At 49.4% G+C, this 20,443-nt stretch overlaps 1 protein-coding gene and 1 pseudogene across 3 annotated transcripts in view; both read left to right on the top strand.

Moving 5' to 3' along the window:
• The window catches only part of LOC121167515 (solute carrier family 22 member 4), a 39,204-nt gene that overhangs the window by 12,294 nt on the left and 6,467 nt on the right, over positions 1 to 20,443 (top strand). For 2 of the 3 annotated variants that reach the window (XM_040996971.1, XM_040996968.1), the window contains 5 exons: positions 2,857 to 2,960; positions 3,937 to 4,091; positions 10,030 to 10,201; positions 14,866 to 14,992; positions 19,994 to 20,094. In XM_040996971.1, the coding sequence (XP_040852905.1) occupies positions 2,857 to 2,960; positions 3,937 to 4,091; positions 10,030 to 10,201; positions 14,866 to 14,992; positions 19,994 to 20,094 (659 nt within the window). The remainder of the gene's footprint in view (positions 1 to 2,856; positions 2,961 to 3,936; positions 4,092 to 10,029; positions 10,202 to 14,865; positions 14,993 to 19,993; positions 20,095 to 20,443) is intronic. The other variant, XM_040996969.1, reaches the window with a different exon arrangement.
• Positions 19,823 to 19,920, top strand: LOC121167525 (annotated as a pseudogene).

Genomic DNA, 20,443 nt, shown 5'->3' with positions numbered 1-20,443 from the left:
AAATATATATTATATATTATATATTATATATTATATAATATATTATATATTATAATTATATATTATATATTATATATTATATATTATATATATTATATATAATATATAATATATAATTATAATATAATAATATTATATATATAATATATATATATTATATATATGTATATATATCTCTCTGGCTCTCTTCCTCTCTCTATATATATAATATATATATCTATCTATACATACTATATATAAATATATATTATTTATTTATAATAAAAATAAATAAATCTGTAAATGGGTTTAACCATTGTGTGTGTGTTTTAAAAAAGATTTTTTTTTTAATTGCAAAGTTAGATATACAGAGAGGAAGAGAGACAGAGAGGAAGATCTTCCGTCCGATGATTCACTCCCCAAGGGGCCACAAAAGCCGCTGAGTTGAGCCGAGCTGAAGCCAGGAGCCAGGACCCTCTTCCAGGTCTTCCACATGGGTGCAGGGTCCCAAAGCTTTGTGCTGTCCTTGACTGCTTTCCCAGGCCACCAGCAGGGAGCTGGATGGGAAGTGGAGCAGCTGGGATTAGAACTGGCACCTATATGGGGTCCTGGCACATTTAAGGTGAGGACTTTAACAGCTAGGTGACCATTCCAGGCCCAAGATGGTAATTTTTAAAGAATAAAGGTTTGTTTAGTTCATAGTTTTAAGGGCAGAAAAGTTCCAGATGGGACAGCTGGTTCCTGAGAGAGCCTTGTTGCTATTAACAGTGTCCCAAGGCCACACAGGCCCTCCCTCGTGAGACCAAACTTGCCAACTAGAGTTGTCTTCCTCCAGTTTAGGGAGCCGCAGCTCCACTGGAAGTAAGGCTCTACTTATGGCCCCATTTTTAGTCCAATCACTGCCCTGGTCCACTATGCAAATGTCATCACTGGATTAAGTTGTTACGTTTGTCCTACTGTATAATGAGGATTTAATTTCAATGAGAGTGCTGGTGGGGACAAACCGCTGCAGCAACTGTGTCTCCAGCATCGACTTATTTTCGTCCTGGGATTGTCCTGGAGTGAGGTAGGGAGGGGCAGGCATGTCCCTCCATGTTTTTCCCTCTGCAGAATTGTGCTTGGGTGGCCACCTGCAGCCTGCACTGCTTGCACAGTGGCTTTTGTTCCAGGATACTTCATAGAGTGGTCTCTTTGGGGAAGTGTGTAGGGGAGGCTCACAGACTTCAGGATTCAGAAAAGTTGCTAATCCACCAAGAGCTCATTCGCTGGGAGACTGATCTTTCTGAGAGCTGACAACTCCCCCACCTCCCTGCCCCTGGGCAGGACAGCATGGGCTCAGGGCCACCCTGGCTTGGGTTATGCAACCCCTCCTCTCTTTCCCTCACATATGTCCTGATCCCCTGGGTTTAGCTGGGGACAGCAACTGCTGCTGAAAGTCTTGTTGGATGGGTGCACCAGCAGGGACTTGTTTAAGAAGACAGCAGCCCACAGGCCCTGGGTCATGGGAGGGACCCACAGCTTGGAAATGAGGGTGGAGGCATGGAAGGGGAGAGGAGCGCCCTGGCAGGCCCCTAGGCTGGTGTGTGTGTGTGTGTGTGTGTGTGTGTGTGTGTGTGTGTGTGTACCAGCGAGCATGGATTTTTCCAGAACAGTCTACTCAGAAAACAAAATCCCATGGCCCCAGGGAATGATGTGGGCAAATAAATATATATATTTTTTAAACTGAGGCTTTACCCTCCCACAGAGATAGAAGTACTAAGTGGAGGCCGGACTCCTAAGTGAACAGGAACATACTTTATTTAACAATGAAGGAATAAGTACCCAATCACATATGAGTGTGGGCTGCCTCTGCCCAAAGAAATTACCCAACAGCAGCCAACAGCAGCCAAAGGCCAGTAAGGGAAAAACACTGAAAACGGTAGTTGAAATTTGGAAGCTCCGTCCGAGATGGCTCCATGGCGGGAAAAGTAGTGGAGATGGCCCTCTTTTTTTTTTTTTTTTTAAGATTTATTTTTATTATGTTTTTATTGGGAAGGCGGATATACAGAGAGGAGAGACAGAGAGGAAGATCTTCCGTCCGATGATTCACTCCCCAAGTGAGCGCAACGGCTGATGCTATGCCGATCCAAAGCCAGGAGCCTCTTCCGGGTCTCCCACGCGGGTGCAGGGTCCCAAAGCTTTGGGCCGTCCTCCACTGCTTTCCCGGGCTACAGGCAGGGAGCTGGAAGGGAAGTGGGGCTGCCGTTTAGAACCGGCGCCCATATGGGATCCCGGGCGTGCAAGGCGAGGACGTTAACCACTTTCGCCACCGCGCCGGGCCCAAGATGGCCCTCTTTTTATACAGGGGTGATAACCCAATCGGCTAAACCCATGGGGTGGGGTTTCAGCCATCTGATGGTCCTGATTGGAACAAGTGCATCCTGGGAAAGTGGGTGGGTATATCAGACCCATGTTAAAGTGAGAGTCTTGTGGGGCGGAGAAGCTGGAGTTCCTACTCTCCTCAGCTCTGACAAGTTACCCCACACCAGACTCAGTCGGATTTTTCCTCGTGAGAGAGGGACGGGCCCGTGCCCTCCACCCGCCCTGCTGCTTTTCAAAGACTCCCGCCTTGCACCCGGCGGCCCCAGAAGCGGCGGGCGCCATTTTGCTTCTCAAGTGAGGGTGAGCTGGTGACGAGCTGGGCCCAGCTTCGCTTCCTGCTCTTCGGCCTGAGCATGCTGCAGAAGGGAGCAGAACGCCAGCGAGGGCAGGGCTGGGCCCTATGGTGGAGCACGGAGTCCTTGCCTATGCCCTGGGCCACCCACCGGCCCTGGGGAGCTGGGCCTTAGTGGGCGCCCGCCGCAGGGCCTGGCTCACCGTGCCATCTGCCCTCGACAGTGGAACCTGGTGTGCGAGAATGACTGGAAGACGCCGCTTACCACCTCGCTGTTCTTCGTGGGCGTTCTGTTCGGCTCCTTCGTGTCCGGTCAGCTGTCCGACAGGTAGGGGGCCGTCTGTGGGAGGACGGGGGAGGCAGGTGACCAGTCACTGTGCCCTCGCCGCTGCAGGGGCTGCAGAGCTGAGCCAGGCTGGAGGTGCAGGCGGAGACGGGCGCCACTGACCCGTGTTTCCCCCCCCCCCAGACTGGAGCAGGAGGGGGGCAGGTAACTGGCAGTGATGGGAAGGCTCCCCAGAGCAGTCCCTGTCACACTTCCAATTCTGGGGACCTCGCGCCAAGGGCCTGGAACCTGGATTTTGGAAAATGGGTTAAGGGGGTGCTTGGCTCATAGTTGTACTGGGTTCTGCCCAGCGGTCGCTACTGGAATGTGACAGAAACCCAGCCTCACGGGCAGACATTGCTCAAGTGACAACTTCCCCTCAAGCAGTGGTTTCCAATTCTGCTTAGGTGTAACAGAGGCTTCCTCTGGTGATCTTGGGGCCGACAGGAGGGTGTGCCCCCTGCCTCTGTCCAGCCTCACCATTGTATGGTTAAAAAAATCACCAGGTCATCTCAAACCATTGTGAGCCTGGAACTGTCTGTGGTTTGTTTGTTTGTTTGTTTGTTTTTCCTTTCAGAGTACTGTAGGTGACTCCAAAGGCAGACAAGGTTAAAAACCACTGCTCTGGAGAGCCTCTTGGTTCTGGCATTCCAGAACGCCCACATCCCTACCAAAGAAGCACCATATCCACTCTGGAAACGCCCCGGCGGCTGCCGCCTGTGGCCCCTTCTCCAGAGCAGTTGGGTGCCTGGCCCTTGCAGGGGCTGCCCTGGGGCTCCTGAATACGGGGCTTGCACAGGGAGCTTAGATTGTCAGCAGGAGGAGCCTGGAGCCTGGCAGAAGAGAAAGATGGGAGGACTTGCCAGAAAATATGTCAGAGCCCTCAAAAAGAGAAAAAAAGACAAGTGTGCCATGAAGGCTGACTCAGCTTGCCCCACGCCCTGTGCGTCATGTGTTGTGTTCTGCTCTGTCCCTCTAGGTTTGGCAGGAAGAGCATTCTCTTCTCCACCATGGCTGTGCAGACCGGCTTCAGCTTCCTGCAGATCTTCTCTGTCAGCTGGGAGATGTTCACCGTGCTGTTTGTCATCGTGGGCATGGGCCAGATCTCCAACTATGTGGTGGCCTTCATACTGGGTAGGCCTGGCTTCCCCCAACCCTCTCAAAGGCCAGGGAAGGTGGGCGACCGGGGGTGTGCCTCTGCAGCTTGATAAACCTCCAGCTATGCTTGTGGCTGTTGGGGAAGGAGCCTGGAGGCCCTTACAGATGCTCAGGGGTTTTGGTGAGCCCAGCACAGGGTTAGGGTAGGCATGTGCCAGACAGGGGGAGTTTGGTCATGGCCTGCCAGGGTTGGGCAGATCTAGTGTGCTCTTAAGTCAAAACCCACCCCCTTAGCTATCACCTGTGCCTAGGCATGCCTCAAGCTCTGATAGCAGCCTTGTCTCAGACAGCAGCCCTGCTGCTGGGCATATCAGGCTGCAAAAGGAACAGTAAACAGTGACACAGCCATGGGAAGGCCTCTAGGCCCTTTAGCGCCTTTGGGGAAAACTGAGGTGAGCTCCAGGCAAGTTGATCAGAGCAGGTAGCAGGAGTTGTCCTCTGAGCTCCCCCTATGGACAGAGAAGAGAGCTATAGACAGCAAGCACATGTTCCTGGGTTCATGGCCAGCGTATCCCTGTGTCCCTGTAGTTCAGGCACAGCTATTCCTCTGTCTCCAGATGCTAAGCCTGGTCAGATGATCCTAAGTGCCTTTAATGACTCACTGGCCTTGGAGATGCCACATTCACTTAGTTGACATCCCGTTAGGCTGCCAGTCTGGCATTGTTCAAATTCCACTCCTTTAATTACAGGAGAAGCTTCTTACCCTGGGTCCAGCCTCAGTGGCTCCAGAGGCGGGGGAGATGGGGCATGCCCAAGGCACGTGGCCCCAGCCAGTGGAGCACCTCTCAGCAGACCTCAGTGGGAAAGGCCGTGCCCCCCCACTGCAGAGGAATAGGGAACAAGGTTTTCCAGAAGGTTGTTTGTGTAGAGGGCACAGAGAGCTTTAGGTTGGTAGATCACAAAACGGGAAAGTGGAGGGACTTAGGACAGAACTTGCAGCTTCTTAGCACAGTAAAAGAGGCAAGGCATAGGCTCTCACGGTCATGTTCTATGTCCTCGCAGTCCCCTCTTCCTTATGGTGACCCTTCCAGCCCTAAATCTGCTTGGGCCAGACTTACTGCAGAAAGCGTTGTATCTGAGGGCAGAAGATCAGCTCCAGGACCAGAAGGACCATCTGAAATCAAGGGCAGCAAATCACAATGGGGCCACAGAGCCCTGTTGCTGGACAAAAGAACAGCAGGCAACTGTGCTAGGCTGTGGCATCACTGGGCTCTGCAGAAGGGCCTGTGTTGAGACCTGCCTCTCCAGAGGTACAAGGCTCTTCTCTTTGGGGCCTCTCTGGCATGAGCAGGTGAGGCAGAAGGCACACCCTGGCCCTGATGCTACTCTCCATTCTGCGCCCTCCTCCCCATGCAGTTGTGGTCCTCCCATGCAGGGCAGATGAACATTAGAGCTGGGGTATTTCAAGCCAGCTGTCAGTGGATAAGACACTGGGCACATGGGCTGTCAGGGCATGTCCCAGGAACTTCACTTTGTGTTGTTTTACTCCCTGTGGTCTGCAGGAAACTTATGACTTCGGTATCTTGTTAAGGTTAGGTTCTGGGGTCTGAAAGTCTGAGAGTGTCCCTGAACACTGCCTGGGAGCAACGGTGTTCTTCAGTGCAGGACACAGTGTGAAGACCCCGTGGCTAATGGCCTTCTAGAAGTGCAGCAGCACCCTCTAGTGTCTTAGGGCTAGCACAGCCAACGCTCAAGATTTAATTTGACAGAAGTCAACAGAATAGCTCTTTCTGTATTTTTCTTCACTCTGGATCTAGGCAGTAGAGGGGCTGAAAAGTCCCTCAGTGAGGATCTCCCGTCTCACGTCAGGTGAATTTGAAGGCTCAGTCACTCCCACTCTCAAGTCAGGGCAGAAATTGTCCTCTCCTTCGGCCACTGTTTAAAAATAATCAAACCTGCCAGCCATAAGAGTCTAGAAGAGGGAGGAAGCTAAAGCATTGTAAGTGACACAGAGTGGACTACCTGTAGTGACTGCGACAGAGCAATGGTATTGAGGAGGAAGTGACCACTCAGAACCAAGGACACTGGCCCTACCCCGTCAGCTCCTTTAGTAGCTCCGTCTGTTTCCCAGAAATGATGCCCTCAATTTGTCCACCCAGTCTGCTCTTTCATCCCCATAACTAATGACTTGAATGCATTCTGCATGGAAAGTGACTGGCCCCTGGCCTGGCCAGTGTGCTCATGCAGTGTTTCCCAGGATTTGTGCTAGCTCTCCCCACATGACTCTGCCTTAGACATGCCGAACCGTCTAAGGCTTTGCTTCCTCAGCCAGTGAGACATTCCTCCCTTTGATAAGGGTGTAACTGGCGGCAACTTCCTTTACCTTTGTCCAACAGGAAGCTCAAGCAAACATGAAACCCAGTTGCGTCAATTCGGGAGTTTTTATCAGCTGTGTATTGTTCAAAAGTTTTAAAAAGACTTTGAGAGGCAGAGTTGCATGAGAGGGAGAGAGAAAGAGTGAGATCTTCCATCTGCTGGCTCATGCCCCAAATGGCCAAGACGAGGCTGAGCCAGGCCAGAAGCTGTAACTCCCATTCGGGTCGCCCATGTGTGTGCCAAGCAGTTCAAGTAATAGGGCCAGCTTCTGCTGCTTTTCCAGCCACATTAGCAAAAAGCTGGATCACAAGTGGAGCAGCTGGGACTCAAACCTACCCTTACATGGAATGCCAACATCACAGATTAATTCAGTACCTGGCAGTACTGACCCCATATTGAAATAAACTTTTATCTTAGTTTGCTTGAGATGCCATTTTAAAAACACCACAGTCTGAGTGACTTAGACAACAGAACTTTATTTTTCCATAATTCTGGGGAGTGAAAGTTGAACAATTAAGGTGTTACCAGAGGTCAAATCTATTGAGAGCTCTCTTCTTGGGTTCTGTGTGTGTGCTCATGTGGTCCTGCTGCTGGGCAGGAGCTCAGGTCGGGATGGGGACAGAAGAGAGGGATGGAGTCACTGCTTTCAAAGTTGTCAGTGGCGTGGCTTGGCTCTTCCCCACGTGGCACACTTTTGTAACTTGCCTTTCTGTTTTACTATAATGCTTCCAGTCACTGCAGTATGAGTGGGAGCTGCCTCAAAACTAGGATGAATTGGACACAAATTTAAAAAATGATGCAGAAATTTGGGGATCTCAGGAGGAGTGAGAAGCCACTCCTGTGGCCATCAGCACAGTTGTTAGTAGGATGTGGGCATGGGAAGGTGGCATTGCTGCATACAGGCAGAGAGAGGAAGAGCTCCTTTACAAAACAGCATCCTTTATTTTATTCAGAACACAGAGGATGGAGCCAGAGGCAGAAAAACCATCCATTCGCTGGTTCACTCCCTGGAGATCCCCAACGACTGGGAGTAGACCAGGCTGAAACCAGGAGCTGGAAATCAGCCCAGGTTTCCCATGTGGGTGTCAGGGACTCACATATTTGAGCCATCCCTGCAATGTCCTCCAGGACACCTTAGCAGGGAGCCCAGAACATGGAACAAAGCTATGACTTGAACCCCAGTGCTCTGACGCAAGATAAAGACACTCAAGCAGCTTGCCATTGCTTCAGCCACCTTCCCAGAGAGCTTTCTTCTGACCAGAGTAGTCTGTGGGGGATTTCAGAGGAAAAGGGGGAAGCCCTGAGCCGGACATTGTCTACAGATTTGATGAGAAGTCTGGCATTTTCTGGGGAGCACTAGGGTGCTACTATTAGTCTCTTGGTCAAGGGTTCTGCAGTTTTGATCACTTCCCAACTTTCAGTCACTGCAACTGCTTGAGCAAGAGAAGGGAATGAGTACGACTGAGCACCTGCCAGGCACCTGCCAGGCACCTGCCAGGCACTTCACAGCTCACATCATCTCAGTCTTTACAACAGTCATTCCAGAAAGAAGAACTTAGCAAACTCACTGACACCTTGGTGTCAAGGACCCCTGACCAAGACACTCTTAGCCCAGGTATGGCTGGACCCATCTCCATCCTGGCAGCGGCATCACAATCTTTTCTCCCGATCTGTGTCTGCTGCTGGCCTGTGTTGGCTTTGCCTGCTATGTGGAACTGACACACACGAGCCCTGTTAACCATGGAAAGAAGCCTGGCCTCTTGGATTTGCTGCCTGTTGGAGCCAGTGCTCCCATTCAGGTGAATTCAGGTGGAGACCACAGCCAGCAGGCAGGCAGGTCCTCATGCTCAGGTCCTCATCCTGGTCAAGACATGTCACTTGTGGCGTGTGGATCAGAATTTCCTCCCAGGAGACACTCAGATGCTGGAAGACACTGTAACTGATCAAGCTTTGTGCATGGAGCCTATATGGCAGAGATGCCAAGGACAGGGATCCTGTCACTAGAGCTACTCTGTGTGTGTGTGTGTGTGTGTGTGTGTGTGTGTGTGTGTGTTGCCATGAGAGAGTTTGTAGCAGCAACAGGCCAGGGACATCTGCAGGAATTCAGGCTGCTCTCCTGGTGTTCCTCAGAGGGCTTGGGGGCCTCAGGTTGGTTCAATGACCTGCCCAGGAAGGGAAACCCGGGTGATCCCCACCCCTTCATTTCCCCTAGAGCCCAGCTGAAGATTGCTTTGCCCCAGGCAAGCTTTGCGTGTGGACTGGAAGCTTTAAATCAGATGGGTCTAGTTCAGAACCTGCTGTTACTTCAGATGAGGCTTGAATGCATTCAGGCAACTGGCTTTAACTCTTTCAGCCTCAACTGGTGTGTAAAACACAAGTCATTTTACTTGTTGCATGACTGTGGTGAAGAAAGGAGATGCTGTTTGTAAACACTTGGCCTGGAGCCTGTCTCTGAGTAGCCACTCTAAACATGCTGCTTGAAGATGATGATGACGGTGATGGTGGTGGTAATGATGATGACCGAGGAGTTCAACTGCCCACAAGTTGGAAAGCAGGGAGCAGATCCCTCTTGCTTGATGCACAGAAGACAGAGTGGCCAGTTGGTGAAGAGTCTACCCCCACTGGTGCTCTGCATAGGGATGACTACTCATCTTATTCAGGCTTAAGGAGTTATCCAGGACCCCCTTGCATAACCTCTGTCATTTCAGGCCAAGGTTATGCAGGGAGGATGGAACTCCCGACCTCATGGCCCTAGGGGACTGTCACCTGTGCTTTCTCTGCTGTGGTCACTTCCTCCTTCCCTTCGAAATCTGCTCAGGAGTAGAACTGCCCTTCCCTGCTTTGGTCCCCTACTCTGCCGTGCGTTCCATAGCATAACCACAGCCCAGAACATGCCATTCATGGAGGAAGAGCTGGAGTGCTCACATCCCCTGCAGGTGGCCAAATCCTATGTGGGAAGAAATGGTGGCCTGGGATTCACAGGGCGGAGCAGAGCAGGGGTCGGAGCAGTGCCCACCGAGGAACAGCCATGGGCCTTTGTGGCCGCTGGCCACAGGGGTAGCCAAATGGCTCCGTTCTTTTCTCTATCTGAAGGACCTGGGGCTGCCCTCCAGACATCCTACGGTTGCACAGGAATCCAGCTTTGCATACTGTGGGGCCTGCCCCTGGCTCCTGCTTACTTCTCAGAGCTCAAGGGTGGACAAGGGTGACCCAACATGTGGTGGGCCCAGGTCTGCCTATGGGAAACACATTAAGCACAAGCCACCAGCCCTGGAAGAGCTGGCTGTGGTATCCCACAGGGCTCCCTACCTGTCCTGCTGGGCTCCTTCCTTGAACAGGTGGCCTTCCCAGAGGAGTTGGGCATTCTAGTTCTGTGATATGGATGGTCTTGACAAAATCAGTCCCTGGCTTGTTTTACAACCTCCTAAAAACTCAACCCTTGGAGCAGCCTGGAATCCTGCGCCATCGTCCCCTACAACCCCTGCTGCCACCTGCCATCGGTGATTGTTGTCTGGGCTCCAGCCGCCAGGTAGTGATGGAAAAAAAACAAGTATTAAAGTGGGTTAAGATGCTAATATTCCTCCCTTGTTTTGAACAGGAACAGAAATTCTTGGCAAGTCAGTTCGTATTCTATTCTCTACGTTAGGAGTGTGCACATTTTTTGCAGTAGGCTACATGCTGCTGCCGCTGTTTGCTTACTTCATCAGAGACTGGCGGATGCTGCTGCTGGCGCTGACGGTGCCGGGGGTGCTGTGTGTCCCGCTGTGGTGGTGAGTGTGGCTCGTCCCCAGCCGGGCCCTGTGCTGTGGGCCGGCACACCTGGAGCCGAGAGCCTGCCCCTGAGCTGGCCTGGGCTTGTGTGCGCTCCAGTGCAGCTTGTTGAGGCCGCTGTGGGTGGGCCTGTGTGCCAGGGTCTGAGTCCATGAACTTCAGAGCATTGACCTCAGGAATTCCGCTCCCTCCTGGACTCTCTCCCATTTTTAAAAAAGATTTATTTATTTGAAAGGCCGAGTTAGAAGAAGGGAATGTGTGAGAGAAAGTCACTCCCTTCTTGTCCACAACAACCAGAAGTCAGGAACCCCACCCCATTCAAGGTGTAGGGACTCAGGTGTCGGGGCCTGTTGAACTTTCCAGGCACATTAGCTGGGTGCTGGACTGGAAGTGGAGCAGCCAGGACTTTAAGTGGCCCCCATGTAGGATGCTGCCATTGCTGGTGGCATCAGCTTAACCATCTATGCTACAATGCTAGTCCCTGTCCCCACAGTTAGGTCTTGCTGGTGGTGGCTGGCAGTACTGGGATTTGCTGTTTTTACTGTGCCCCTAGATGGCATTGCTTTCCTCGCTCCAGCACGTCTTCCTTTCTGGTGGATTACAGTATAGCACGCTCTCAGGATCTCTGGGCTCTACATGTTCAGTGAATCGAGGATGGAAACACACATTTTTAAAAGTAAATGACACCGGTACAGCTGACCGTGTACAGGCTTTTTTTGCTGCTATTTCCTAGACAGTGTAGTGGACACCTGCCTCAGTAATGCTTACACAGTAATAGGTATTAAAGCAACCTAGAAATGCTTTAAAGTAATCAGAAGGGCACATGGCACCACCATACCATTTTACAGAGTATATGTGTACATCATCGGCTTGTATCTGTTGAGGCGCCCAGAACCCATTTCCTTTTGAATGCTGTGAAGTATTTCTAAGTGATAGCTCTAAGAGGTGCCTATTTACCTACTTTGTCTTGAACAGAGAATTAGTTTAAGAAGCTATTAGAAAAGGCCTTCCTTTTTCCCTTACATACACCCCTGTTGAATTTTGACCCAATATTTATGAGAATAGCAATATTTGAAGGTTCTGGCCCTGACCTTACACAGTACAGTCAATTATCTGGGCCGATGTAGGGGATGGATTCCAGATGAAAGAATAGATAAAAAATAGCAGAGTAAAGTTCCAATCATACCCCATTTTTGGAGATTTTTACATTTCTTGACTTTTTCATATGTAAGCAAGTGGAAACAGGATTTCTGCCACTGGAGGGCCTGGTCTTGGGTTCTAGACCCCCACCAGCCCCTTTTAGTTCTGCTTGGTGTGGTTTCATTAAATCAAAGTCCAGTCTGGCATCAGTGACCCGTTATACTGTACTGCTTGACCTACGCCTGCTGGCACTTAATACAAATTTCCTTGATTGTTTTTGTAACTCACTATTTAGACTTGACCTCAAGGCTTTCCTGCCGCATCCCACCTGGGAAGTTAGATATGAGTAATCCTTGGTCCTTGCTGTAACTGTTTGGCAGCTGTAGTGGTTGACAGGTTTGATCAAGTAGTTGGACCACCCCAAGCCACTAGCTTCTTATGTCCTCTGAGATACTATACTTTGATAGTGTGAGCTTTGGATGTGAGATGGAGAAAGCTTAGGTTTCCCGCAGCCCTTCCTTTCTTTAATAGAATTTGAGAGAAAAAAGTATTTAAAAGCTGATGTAATCTGATTTGGAAGTTTCTCCTGGAACTCAGCCCTGTGGTCAGTAAACAAAGGCAATGTGTCGCTGACACAGCTCTGCCTTCGTGGCTAGCACCCAGATCTCCAAGAGCAGCGTAGTTTTCTAGAATGGGAGTTAGCAGTAGCATCACCACCAACACCACCACCATCATCATCATCACACCACCCTACCATGCCCTTGATCTTGAATTTGTCAGAAAAGATGGGGTGACCAGAGATTGTCTTAAGACATGGACGAGATTCTTCACAAATTACTTTCTGCCTCGTCACGTAATTGATTTTTGTTATTGTTTATTTTGTTTATCTGAAAGGTAGAAACAGGGACAATGACACATCTGATCTACTGGTTCACTTTCCAAAGACCCTCAACAGCCAGAGAAGAGAAGGGTCAGGCTGAAGCCAGGAGCCCAGAACTCGATCCAGGTTTCCCACCTGGATATAGGGTGCTGTCAGTTAATTGCCTTCCAGGAAGCTGGAATGGAGAGCTGAGCTGGGACTCACCCCCTGGTGCTCTGATATGGAAGGTGGGTAACCCAAGTGGCAGTATAACCACTACACCGAGTGTCCACCTCTCAGAGGAATGATCTTAATCATGCATGCTCTCTGACTTTAGTTGTTTTTGGCCTAAGAGATCAGTACCTTCAGAATATTATAAGATTATCCTGATCATTGCATGAGTTTGTCTAAAGCAGAGAAAGTGACAATAGCAGAGCTCCATTGACCACACAGGTTCTCAGCTCGGGCCCATATCCCTGTGGGGAACGACCCTGGCCTTCTGATTTCCCGGCAAAGAAGGACCATCCCACAAAGAGCTGCTCGTCCAACCAAAAGAGAATTCTTCCCTCTGTTGCTCGTGGGCTGACGTATGAGAGCTGTCAGCCATGGTGGGCATCCTGTACCAGCACATTGCTGCCCAGACAGGGGCAGCCCTGGGGCCAGCACTAACAAGCCGAGTGCTCAACCTGAACATCAAACCATAGCTGATCATTTTGCTGTGGAAACCAAATGGCTTGCTTGTGAACATTTTGTTCTTGAGGGCAGGACTTCTTGAAGCTCTGCTGGACAGTCACTGGACTGGGGCGATAGGGTGACATGGGAGCTGCTGTGGGCCCTGCGCACTCCTGCTCTGTGTGATCTGAATTAAATCTGCAGAGAGTGCAGTGCGCGTTCTTGTGTAGCAATCCTTCAACTTTTGAAATGATCAGTTACACTGGAAGGTCTTTAAAATATATTTATTTATATGAATATCAAAGAGTTAGAGAAAGAGACTAAGAAATCCTCCCTCCACTGGTTTATTCCCTAGATGGCAGTACTGAGGTAGACCAGAACCAGCAGACTGGAACTCCATTAGGGTCTCACATGGTACAGGGGCCCAAGTACTTGAGTCATCAGCTGCTGCTTTTCCAGAAACATTAACAGAGAGCAGGATCAAAAGCCAAGCAGTTGGAACTCTGTCCTCCAGTATGGGGTCATGGCGTCACAGGCAGCAGTGTGATTTGCTGTGCCATAATGCTGGTTCCTAGACTTGAGGTTTTATGCATCTAAAAAAAAAAAAAAGAGTTTAGAAAGTAGGGATAGCAGTGGCCCTGGGGTTTGTAGTGAACTAGAAATGAGAGGGGGATGCGGGTGAGTCAAGTTCCCTTTAAAAGACCCGGCAGTAAGAGAGCAGAGGTGTGATGGGAATGTGTGTTAACAGGTAAAGCTTGGTGAGAAAGGAGCATGGGGACACTTCAGGAGTCAGAGCCTGGTAGGGCTTTGCTGGGGAAAGGCACTTCTCAAGGGCAGAGATGTGGGTGAGGTGTTCACATGTATGGTGGGTACCCCTCAAACCCGTAACTGCATTTTCTCACTAGCCACATGCAGCTCTGTCTCTGCCAAGTTCCACTAGTCACACTGTCTCCATGGCTGTGACTGCTGTGCCATGTGGCACAGATGCAAGATGTTTCCGAGGTAGACAGCACCACAGTAGTTACTGAGGGCAGTGACCTAACATCATACTTCCTGTGAACACCACTCTAGGCATCCTGCAAGCATGCAGACCGGTAGACTAGGCAAGGGAGCTAGGGGTTGGTCATTTGTCATACTGGGTTTCACTCTAAGCTAATTCCTCTTAGAGCGTTGGAGCCTGCCCATTAGAGGAGGCGTTTGTATTTGCTACTTGTAATTTATTTTCTGGGAAAACCAAATACTGATAATTAGGTCAGGCAATTAAGAGCTGGCAAGAGAAAGGCTTGGAGAGTCTAAGAAATGAAATTCAGGCAAGAAGCCTTCCATTTGCAACAGTTATCAGAGCATGAGTTATAAATGTATGTATGCTAATTTTAAAAATTAAAATTTTAGACTTTTTTCTTTTAAAAAAAGGAAAACATTGAAGGCATCGCCTCAAAACCAGTTTGGCACTTGCTGATTTGGGAAGCTATTAAAAGCCACAGGGATAGCCCACAGAAGGGCACACATCCCCACCTTTTCCACCTTTAGGAGAAAGGGGGTGACACAGGTGCTCTGGGCTTTACCTAGTAAACTTGTGGCCAACCCCAGCTCAGGCACCAGGAATCCTCAGAAAATGGACATGCCGAAAAGATGATTTTTCCTCCTGGACTCAGGGCTACAGAATGTGATTCTTCTAGGAGCTTCACTGCCTGTCCAGTTTTGGACAGCTTCCCATGTCTGGCCTTGCTCAAACACACCCACCGTCAAAGGCCAACCTTTAGGGTCTGGTCTCAAGCAAAACCAATGAACAGTGCTGCAATCAGATCTGAAGTTTAGTACTTGAAGGTGCTTGTATTTATTCCTGTGATCCCACGGAAATCTTTTGAAGACTTTTAAAAAGTGAGAAATATCTAAGATGTTACAAAATTAGTGATCTGGGGACAGCTTAGAGTTGATAGTATCATACCCACCTGCTGTGTAAAGTTATAAACTATTAAAAATGACTTCTAGGTTTATTCCTGAATCTCCACGGTGGCTGCTATCCCAGAAAAGATTTAGAGAGGCTGAAGTTATCATCCAAAAGGCAGCAAAAATGAACAACAAGGTGGCACCAGCAGTGATATTTGATCCTGCGGAGGTAAGTGTTCACTGGTATTTCTGGTGGGTATCAGCTATGCATTCTTGGCTTTATGGAATTTGATTTAATTCTGTATTTGTTAAGCGTCCACAATGTGCCAGGCACTGTGCTAGAACTTCGGAACATAGTCATGAATAAATTTTAAGATAAAATTCACCTTAAAGAACTGTTTAAGAATGCAGTGCTGGGATAGATGTTTGGTAGAGTGGCTGACACTGCTCAGGACATCCCAGTCCTATGTTAAGGTGCCTTTGCATCCTGGTTCTTTTCCCAGATCTAGCCACCCATGTAGGAGATGCAGATTGAATTCAAGGTTGTGGGCTTAAAACTGGCCCACCCCTGCTGTGCAGGTATTAGGAGGGTGACCCAGTAGATAGGAGATCTCTGTCTCTTTGTCTTTCAAATAAACACACATGAAAAGAATTCAGTGCAATTGTACATGTGAACTGCTTAATGAACACCAAACACTATTAAGTATTAGCTGTCTCTACTTTGCAAATTTGTCTTCAGTGAATTTTTTTTGACATTGCTTGTTTGTACTGATTATTTTTTCTAAAGATATTTATTTTTATTGAAAAGCCAGATTCACAGAGAGAAGGAGAGACAGAAAGATCTGTCTACTGGTTCACTCTTCAAGTGGCTGCAATGGCTAGAGCTGTGCTGATCCAAAGCCAGGAGCCCAGAGCATCTTCCAGGTCTCCCATAGAGGTGCAGGGTCCCAAGGCTTTGGGCTGTCCTCAACTGCTTTCACAGGCCACAAGCAGGGAGCTGGATGGGAGCAGCCAGGATTAGTGCTTGAATGTACCCAGCACATTCAAGGTGAGGACTTCAGCTACTAGGCTACCCTGCCGTGCCCTGTACTGATTATTTTTAAATGTGCAAATTAAATGGGAAAACTTTGAGAGCTAGTCCACCCTGGGTCCCCTGCTGTGCCCAGAAGCTTTCCTAAGCCTGCAGATGGTCTCTGTTCTATGTTTTCAATTTTGCTATGAGCCACATGTGGAGCAGTAAGACCTGAGAATACAGGCTCAGAGACCCATTCTCAAGGTGGTGGTCACAAGGAAAGGCCGATATTCCGTGGCGGCAGCCACACAGGCTAAAGACATGGTGTGCTGTTCACCATTACAGTCCCTTGAGAAATGAAAGATGCCACTCTTATGCTAAAGGAGTACAGAATGTTATGATCTGGCCAAGAGAATAAGGTGAAAAGACTAATGATGACATACGGGAAGAAATACCAAAGACCCCGGGAGGTAACACTGGGCTAGCAGTTCAAAGAAGGCAAGCGAGGTGGCCTGGGGCAGAGGAGGCAGGTGCATACCAGGAGGGACTGTAGGGTTCACTTGGATGACTGCAAAGAATGGAACAGGCCGTTCCTGGCTGGAACGATAGGGGGCTACTTAGAACACAGTAAGATGCTGGTGGCTGTGCCCGTGGTTTGTGTGCGTGTGCTGGGGTCCATGCTCAGCTGCCCCAGAAAACAGACTGTGGAGGAGGTGGGCGTGCTGTGCTGTGTCCAAGGCCTTCACACACACTTGGCCTCCTGGTGCCCTGGAGGCTTGATTACGGTGGTCATAAGCCCTACTCTCAGGCATTTCTTAGGCCTTTGGTTTCAAATCCAGAAGTCCATTCTCAGACTTAGTCATTTTCACTGGAGGCAGAAAAAACAGTGGGAGTGCTGAGAACCTCTTGCCTTTCAGCAACACACCAAGTCTTGGTATTTATTGGGATGTAGTCTGATTGTTATCTTGCAGAGCTTCCAGTCTGGGGGTAGAGATCAGACCTACACAAATTCAGAGGAGTCGACAATAAACAAATAAAAGATGTACAGTGATAGACAATAATGATCAAGTCCAGGGCCCAGTCACATGCTCTACCCACGCCTTGCTTCTTCAGGCATTGCTGTCCTTTGACCTGGACAAGCCTTCTGGGGGAGGGGAGCTTGTACTTGCTTGCCACCTTGTCTTCCCTGCCCAGCTCCCAAGGCCAGATCCTGTTCACGATGCACGATGCACAGAGCCCTGTGCCAGCATGTGTAGCCGCACAGAATGCCAACCAGGAACCCCCTAGGTGGCTGGCAGTATTGTCAGCTCAGATGACTCTCACATTGGCATCGGTACCTGGTACTGCCAGTAGCCCGCTTTTCAGGAAAAGTTAGCAACTTGCCCAGGTGTATACACAGCCGTTAAGCTGGAATTTACAACCAGGATCTCTCTGATGTGAAAGTGTGTGCTGTGAACAGCAGCACTCATTCTTCGTGTTAGGAATAGGGACTTTGACTTGGACAGGAAGCAAAGAGCAGCCGCATGGTGGAAGGTGACCTGAGTGTCCCTCGCTTCGGGTGTAGGCGTCTTCAGCCTGCCCACAGCATCTGCCACAAAGGCATTGCAGAAGAATATTTGTGACCTGAAGTTTCCAAATCTGAATCATCGTTACAGTTATGTAGGAGCTTTAAAAATACAGATTCCCTGGGCTTCAGGCCCCGGGAGGGTCAGAATAAGCAGGCCCATGGTGGGACCTGGCTATCTATGTTTTTTTTTTTAAAGATTTATTTGTTTTTATTGGAAAGATTTACAGAGAGAAGGAGAGACAGAGATGAAGATCTTCCATCTGCTGATTTTACTCCCCAAGTGGCTGCAACGGCTGGAGCTGAGCCGACCCAAAGCCAGGAGCCTCTTCCAGGTTTCCTAGGCAGGTGCAGGGTTCTAAGGCTTTGGGCTATCCTCAGCTGCTTTTCCAGGCCACAAGCAGGGAGCTAGTTGGGAAGTGGGGCCGCCTGGATTAGAACTGGCACCTATATGAGATCTTGACGTGTGCAAGACAAGGACTTTAACCACTAGGCACCTTGCTGGACCCAATCTGCATTTTTTAAACATTTATTCTGCTTTGAAAGGCAGATTTATGGAGAGAAGGACACACACACACACACACACACACGAAGAGAGAGAGAGATCTTTCATCTGCCGGTTCACTCTCCAAATGGCCAGAGCTGGGCCTGTCTGAAGTCAGCAGCTTGTTCTGGTCTCTCAGGGGGATTCAGGAGCCCCAAGCACTGCCATCTTACATTGCTTTCCCAGGCACATGAGCAAGAAGCTGGATGGGAAATGGAGCAGCCAGGACTTGAACCAGTGCCCATATGCCCACATTAGATGATGATACCGCAGGCTGAGGATTAGCCTGATATGCCACTACACTGACCTGGCAATCTGCATTTTAACAGGAGTCCCAGAGAAGTATCGAGTGAAAACGGAGTCTGGACCATAGGTCCTGTATGTGTGCCGTGCTTGAGACCCTCAGTGAGGACCTCCAGCTCCCCTGACTCCCAGAGTACGCAGCAACTTTGCTTTGTTGTCAGAGTGCGGTTACACTGCAGGGACACCTTCTGTTGCTGTGCCCTGCAGGGAGTGTGGCAGAGAAGCCAGTCTGGCCGTGAGCCATGTGAGTGTCTGTCCAGAGAGCAGGCTAATGTCTGGGAGCACCTGCCACAAAGGCAGGCCTTGCTCTCCACAGTCAGGAACGCCTTCCTCACTCCACACGTGCCACGGCTCAGAGCAATGTAACTTTTATTTTAGCATCAATTTTAACCAGCCTGGTTATCATGATTCATAGTCAATTTTTAAAAGTGGAGGGGAAATTGGCATAATGGTTAAGTTGCCACTTGAAATGTTTGAATGGCGTATGACAGTGCTTCGGTTTGAGTCGCAGCTCCACTCCCAATTCCAGCTTCGCGCCTGTGTGCACCCTCGGAGGCAGGAGGTGCTGGCTCAGGTTCTTTAGTTTCTTCTACCCACATGGGAAGACCTGTGTTGATTTCCCAGCTTCAGAGTCTGTCCAGAGTGGTGGGTGTTTGAAGAGAACCTGTAGATATAAAGATATTCTCTCTCCCTCCTTCACTGTCCATCCCCACACACACACTCTTTCAAACAAACAAACAAACAAACAAAGCAGACATAACCTCAAAGCTGCTGGGGGCTCTGTCACTCCGCCCCCCCAGCAGACCCTTGGATCCTGGGTCATTCTGATAAAGGCCATCCGCAGCGATGACTGAACCAAGAAAGGCTACAGTGGCTGTCTGCCAGGCTTTGTGTTTGGAGCTGATGTCACGTATTTAAAAAGCCAGGGCAGGCATTTGGTGTAGCAGTTGGGTCACTATTTGAGACTTCTGTGTCCCATATCAAAATGCCTGATTGGACTCTGGCCTACTCTGTTTCTGATTCAGCTTTTTTTTTTTTTTAAAGAAAAAACTCTATTTCTGTTTTTTTGAAAGACAGATCTACAGGTAGAAGGAGAGACAGAAAGAGAAAAAGCCCCTCCATTGCTGGTTCACTCTCCAAATGGCCATGACGGCCAGAGCTGAGCTAATCTGGAGCCAGGAGTCAGGAGCTTCCTGTGGTCCTCCCATGTTTGTGCAGAGTCCCAAGCTTTGGGCCATCCTTCACTGCTTTCTCAGGCCACGAGCAGGGAGGTGAATAGGAAGCAGAGCAGCCGGAACACAAAGCAGTGCCCATATAGGATCCAAGAGATTTACAGTGGAAAGATTAGCCAATTGAGCCATTGCACTGGTCCCAGCTTCTTGCTGATATATACTTTGGAAAGCAGCAGATGATGGCTTAAGCAGGTGGGTTCTTGCTACCCTTCCTGGGAGACCCAAACAGAGTTCTGGAATACTAGCTTGCACCTGATCCTGGCCTGCCTACTGCAAGCATTTGGGAAATGAAGCACCATGAGAAGATCTCTGCCTCCCTGATTCCCTGTTCTTGAGTTTTTCAAATAAAATAAAAATTAATCCATCACACTTTAAAATGACTGCATTCTTTTTAAAGTGTGAGAATAGTTGCTCTTGTCCTTTTGGCTAAGATCAAGTGAAGTATCTGTTCTTACCAGTTTAAAGTGTGAGAATGATTGTCACATGTTTGGATGCACTCATTCCCATGGGTCACTGCCGAAGAATACCTCTTAATCTTACTACCTCTTATCTCATGCCTGTTTGTATTATTTTAGCTGCAAGATCCATACCCCCTGAAGGAGCAGAAAGTTTTCATTCTGGACCTGTTCAGGACTCGGAATATTGCCACACTAACCATTATGTCTGTGCTGCTGTGGTAAGTAAGGAATCTGGAAGTGCAGCCGTGCAGCACCTGAGCTTGCAGCTCACTGTCTCTCACTCAGAGAATCACACAGACAGAGGACCAAGTGCAAAGTCCGTTAGAGGTGTCTTCTTTCAGTTCACAGCACTAAATACTGGGAAAAGTCACTAGGCCTGCTGTTTGGGTCTGCATTGCTGGGACCCTCAGGAGAAGGCTTCGCTACTACCCCACCCCTGTGAGATACAGTGCATCTGCTCTGGGCACAGATGTTCCTTCAGCTCCTGCTTCCTGAAGCCGAGCCAGCCATGGACAATGAGGACAGGAGCACTGGGTTCCCCACTGCCTGAGTTAGAGTCCTGTCGAG

The sequence above is a fragment of the Ochotona curzoniae genome, unplaced genomic scaffold, assembly GCF_017591425.1.
Source record: "Ochotona curzoniae isolate NIBS_2020 unplaced genomic scaffold, NIBS_Ocur_1.0 patch380, whole genome shotgun sequence".
NCBI classification, from domain to species: domain Eukaryota; kingdom Metazoa; phylum Chordata; class Mammalia; order Lagomorpha; family Ochotonidae; genus Ochotona; species Ochotona curzoniae.
The sequence above is the reverse complement of the archived record's forward strand: the minus strand, read 5'-3'. Positions and strand labels throughout refer to the sequence as shown.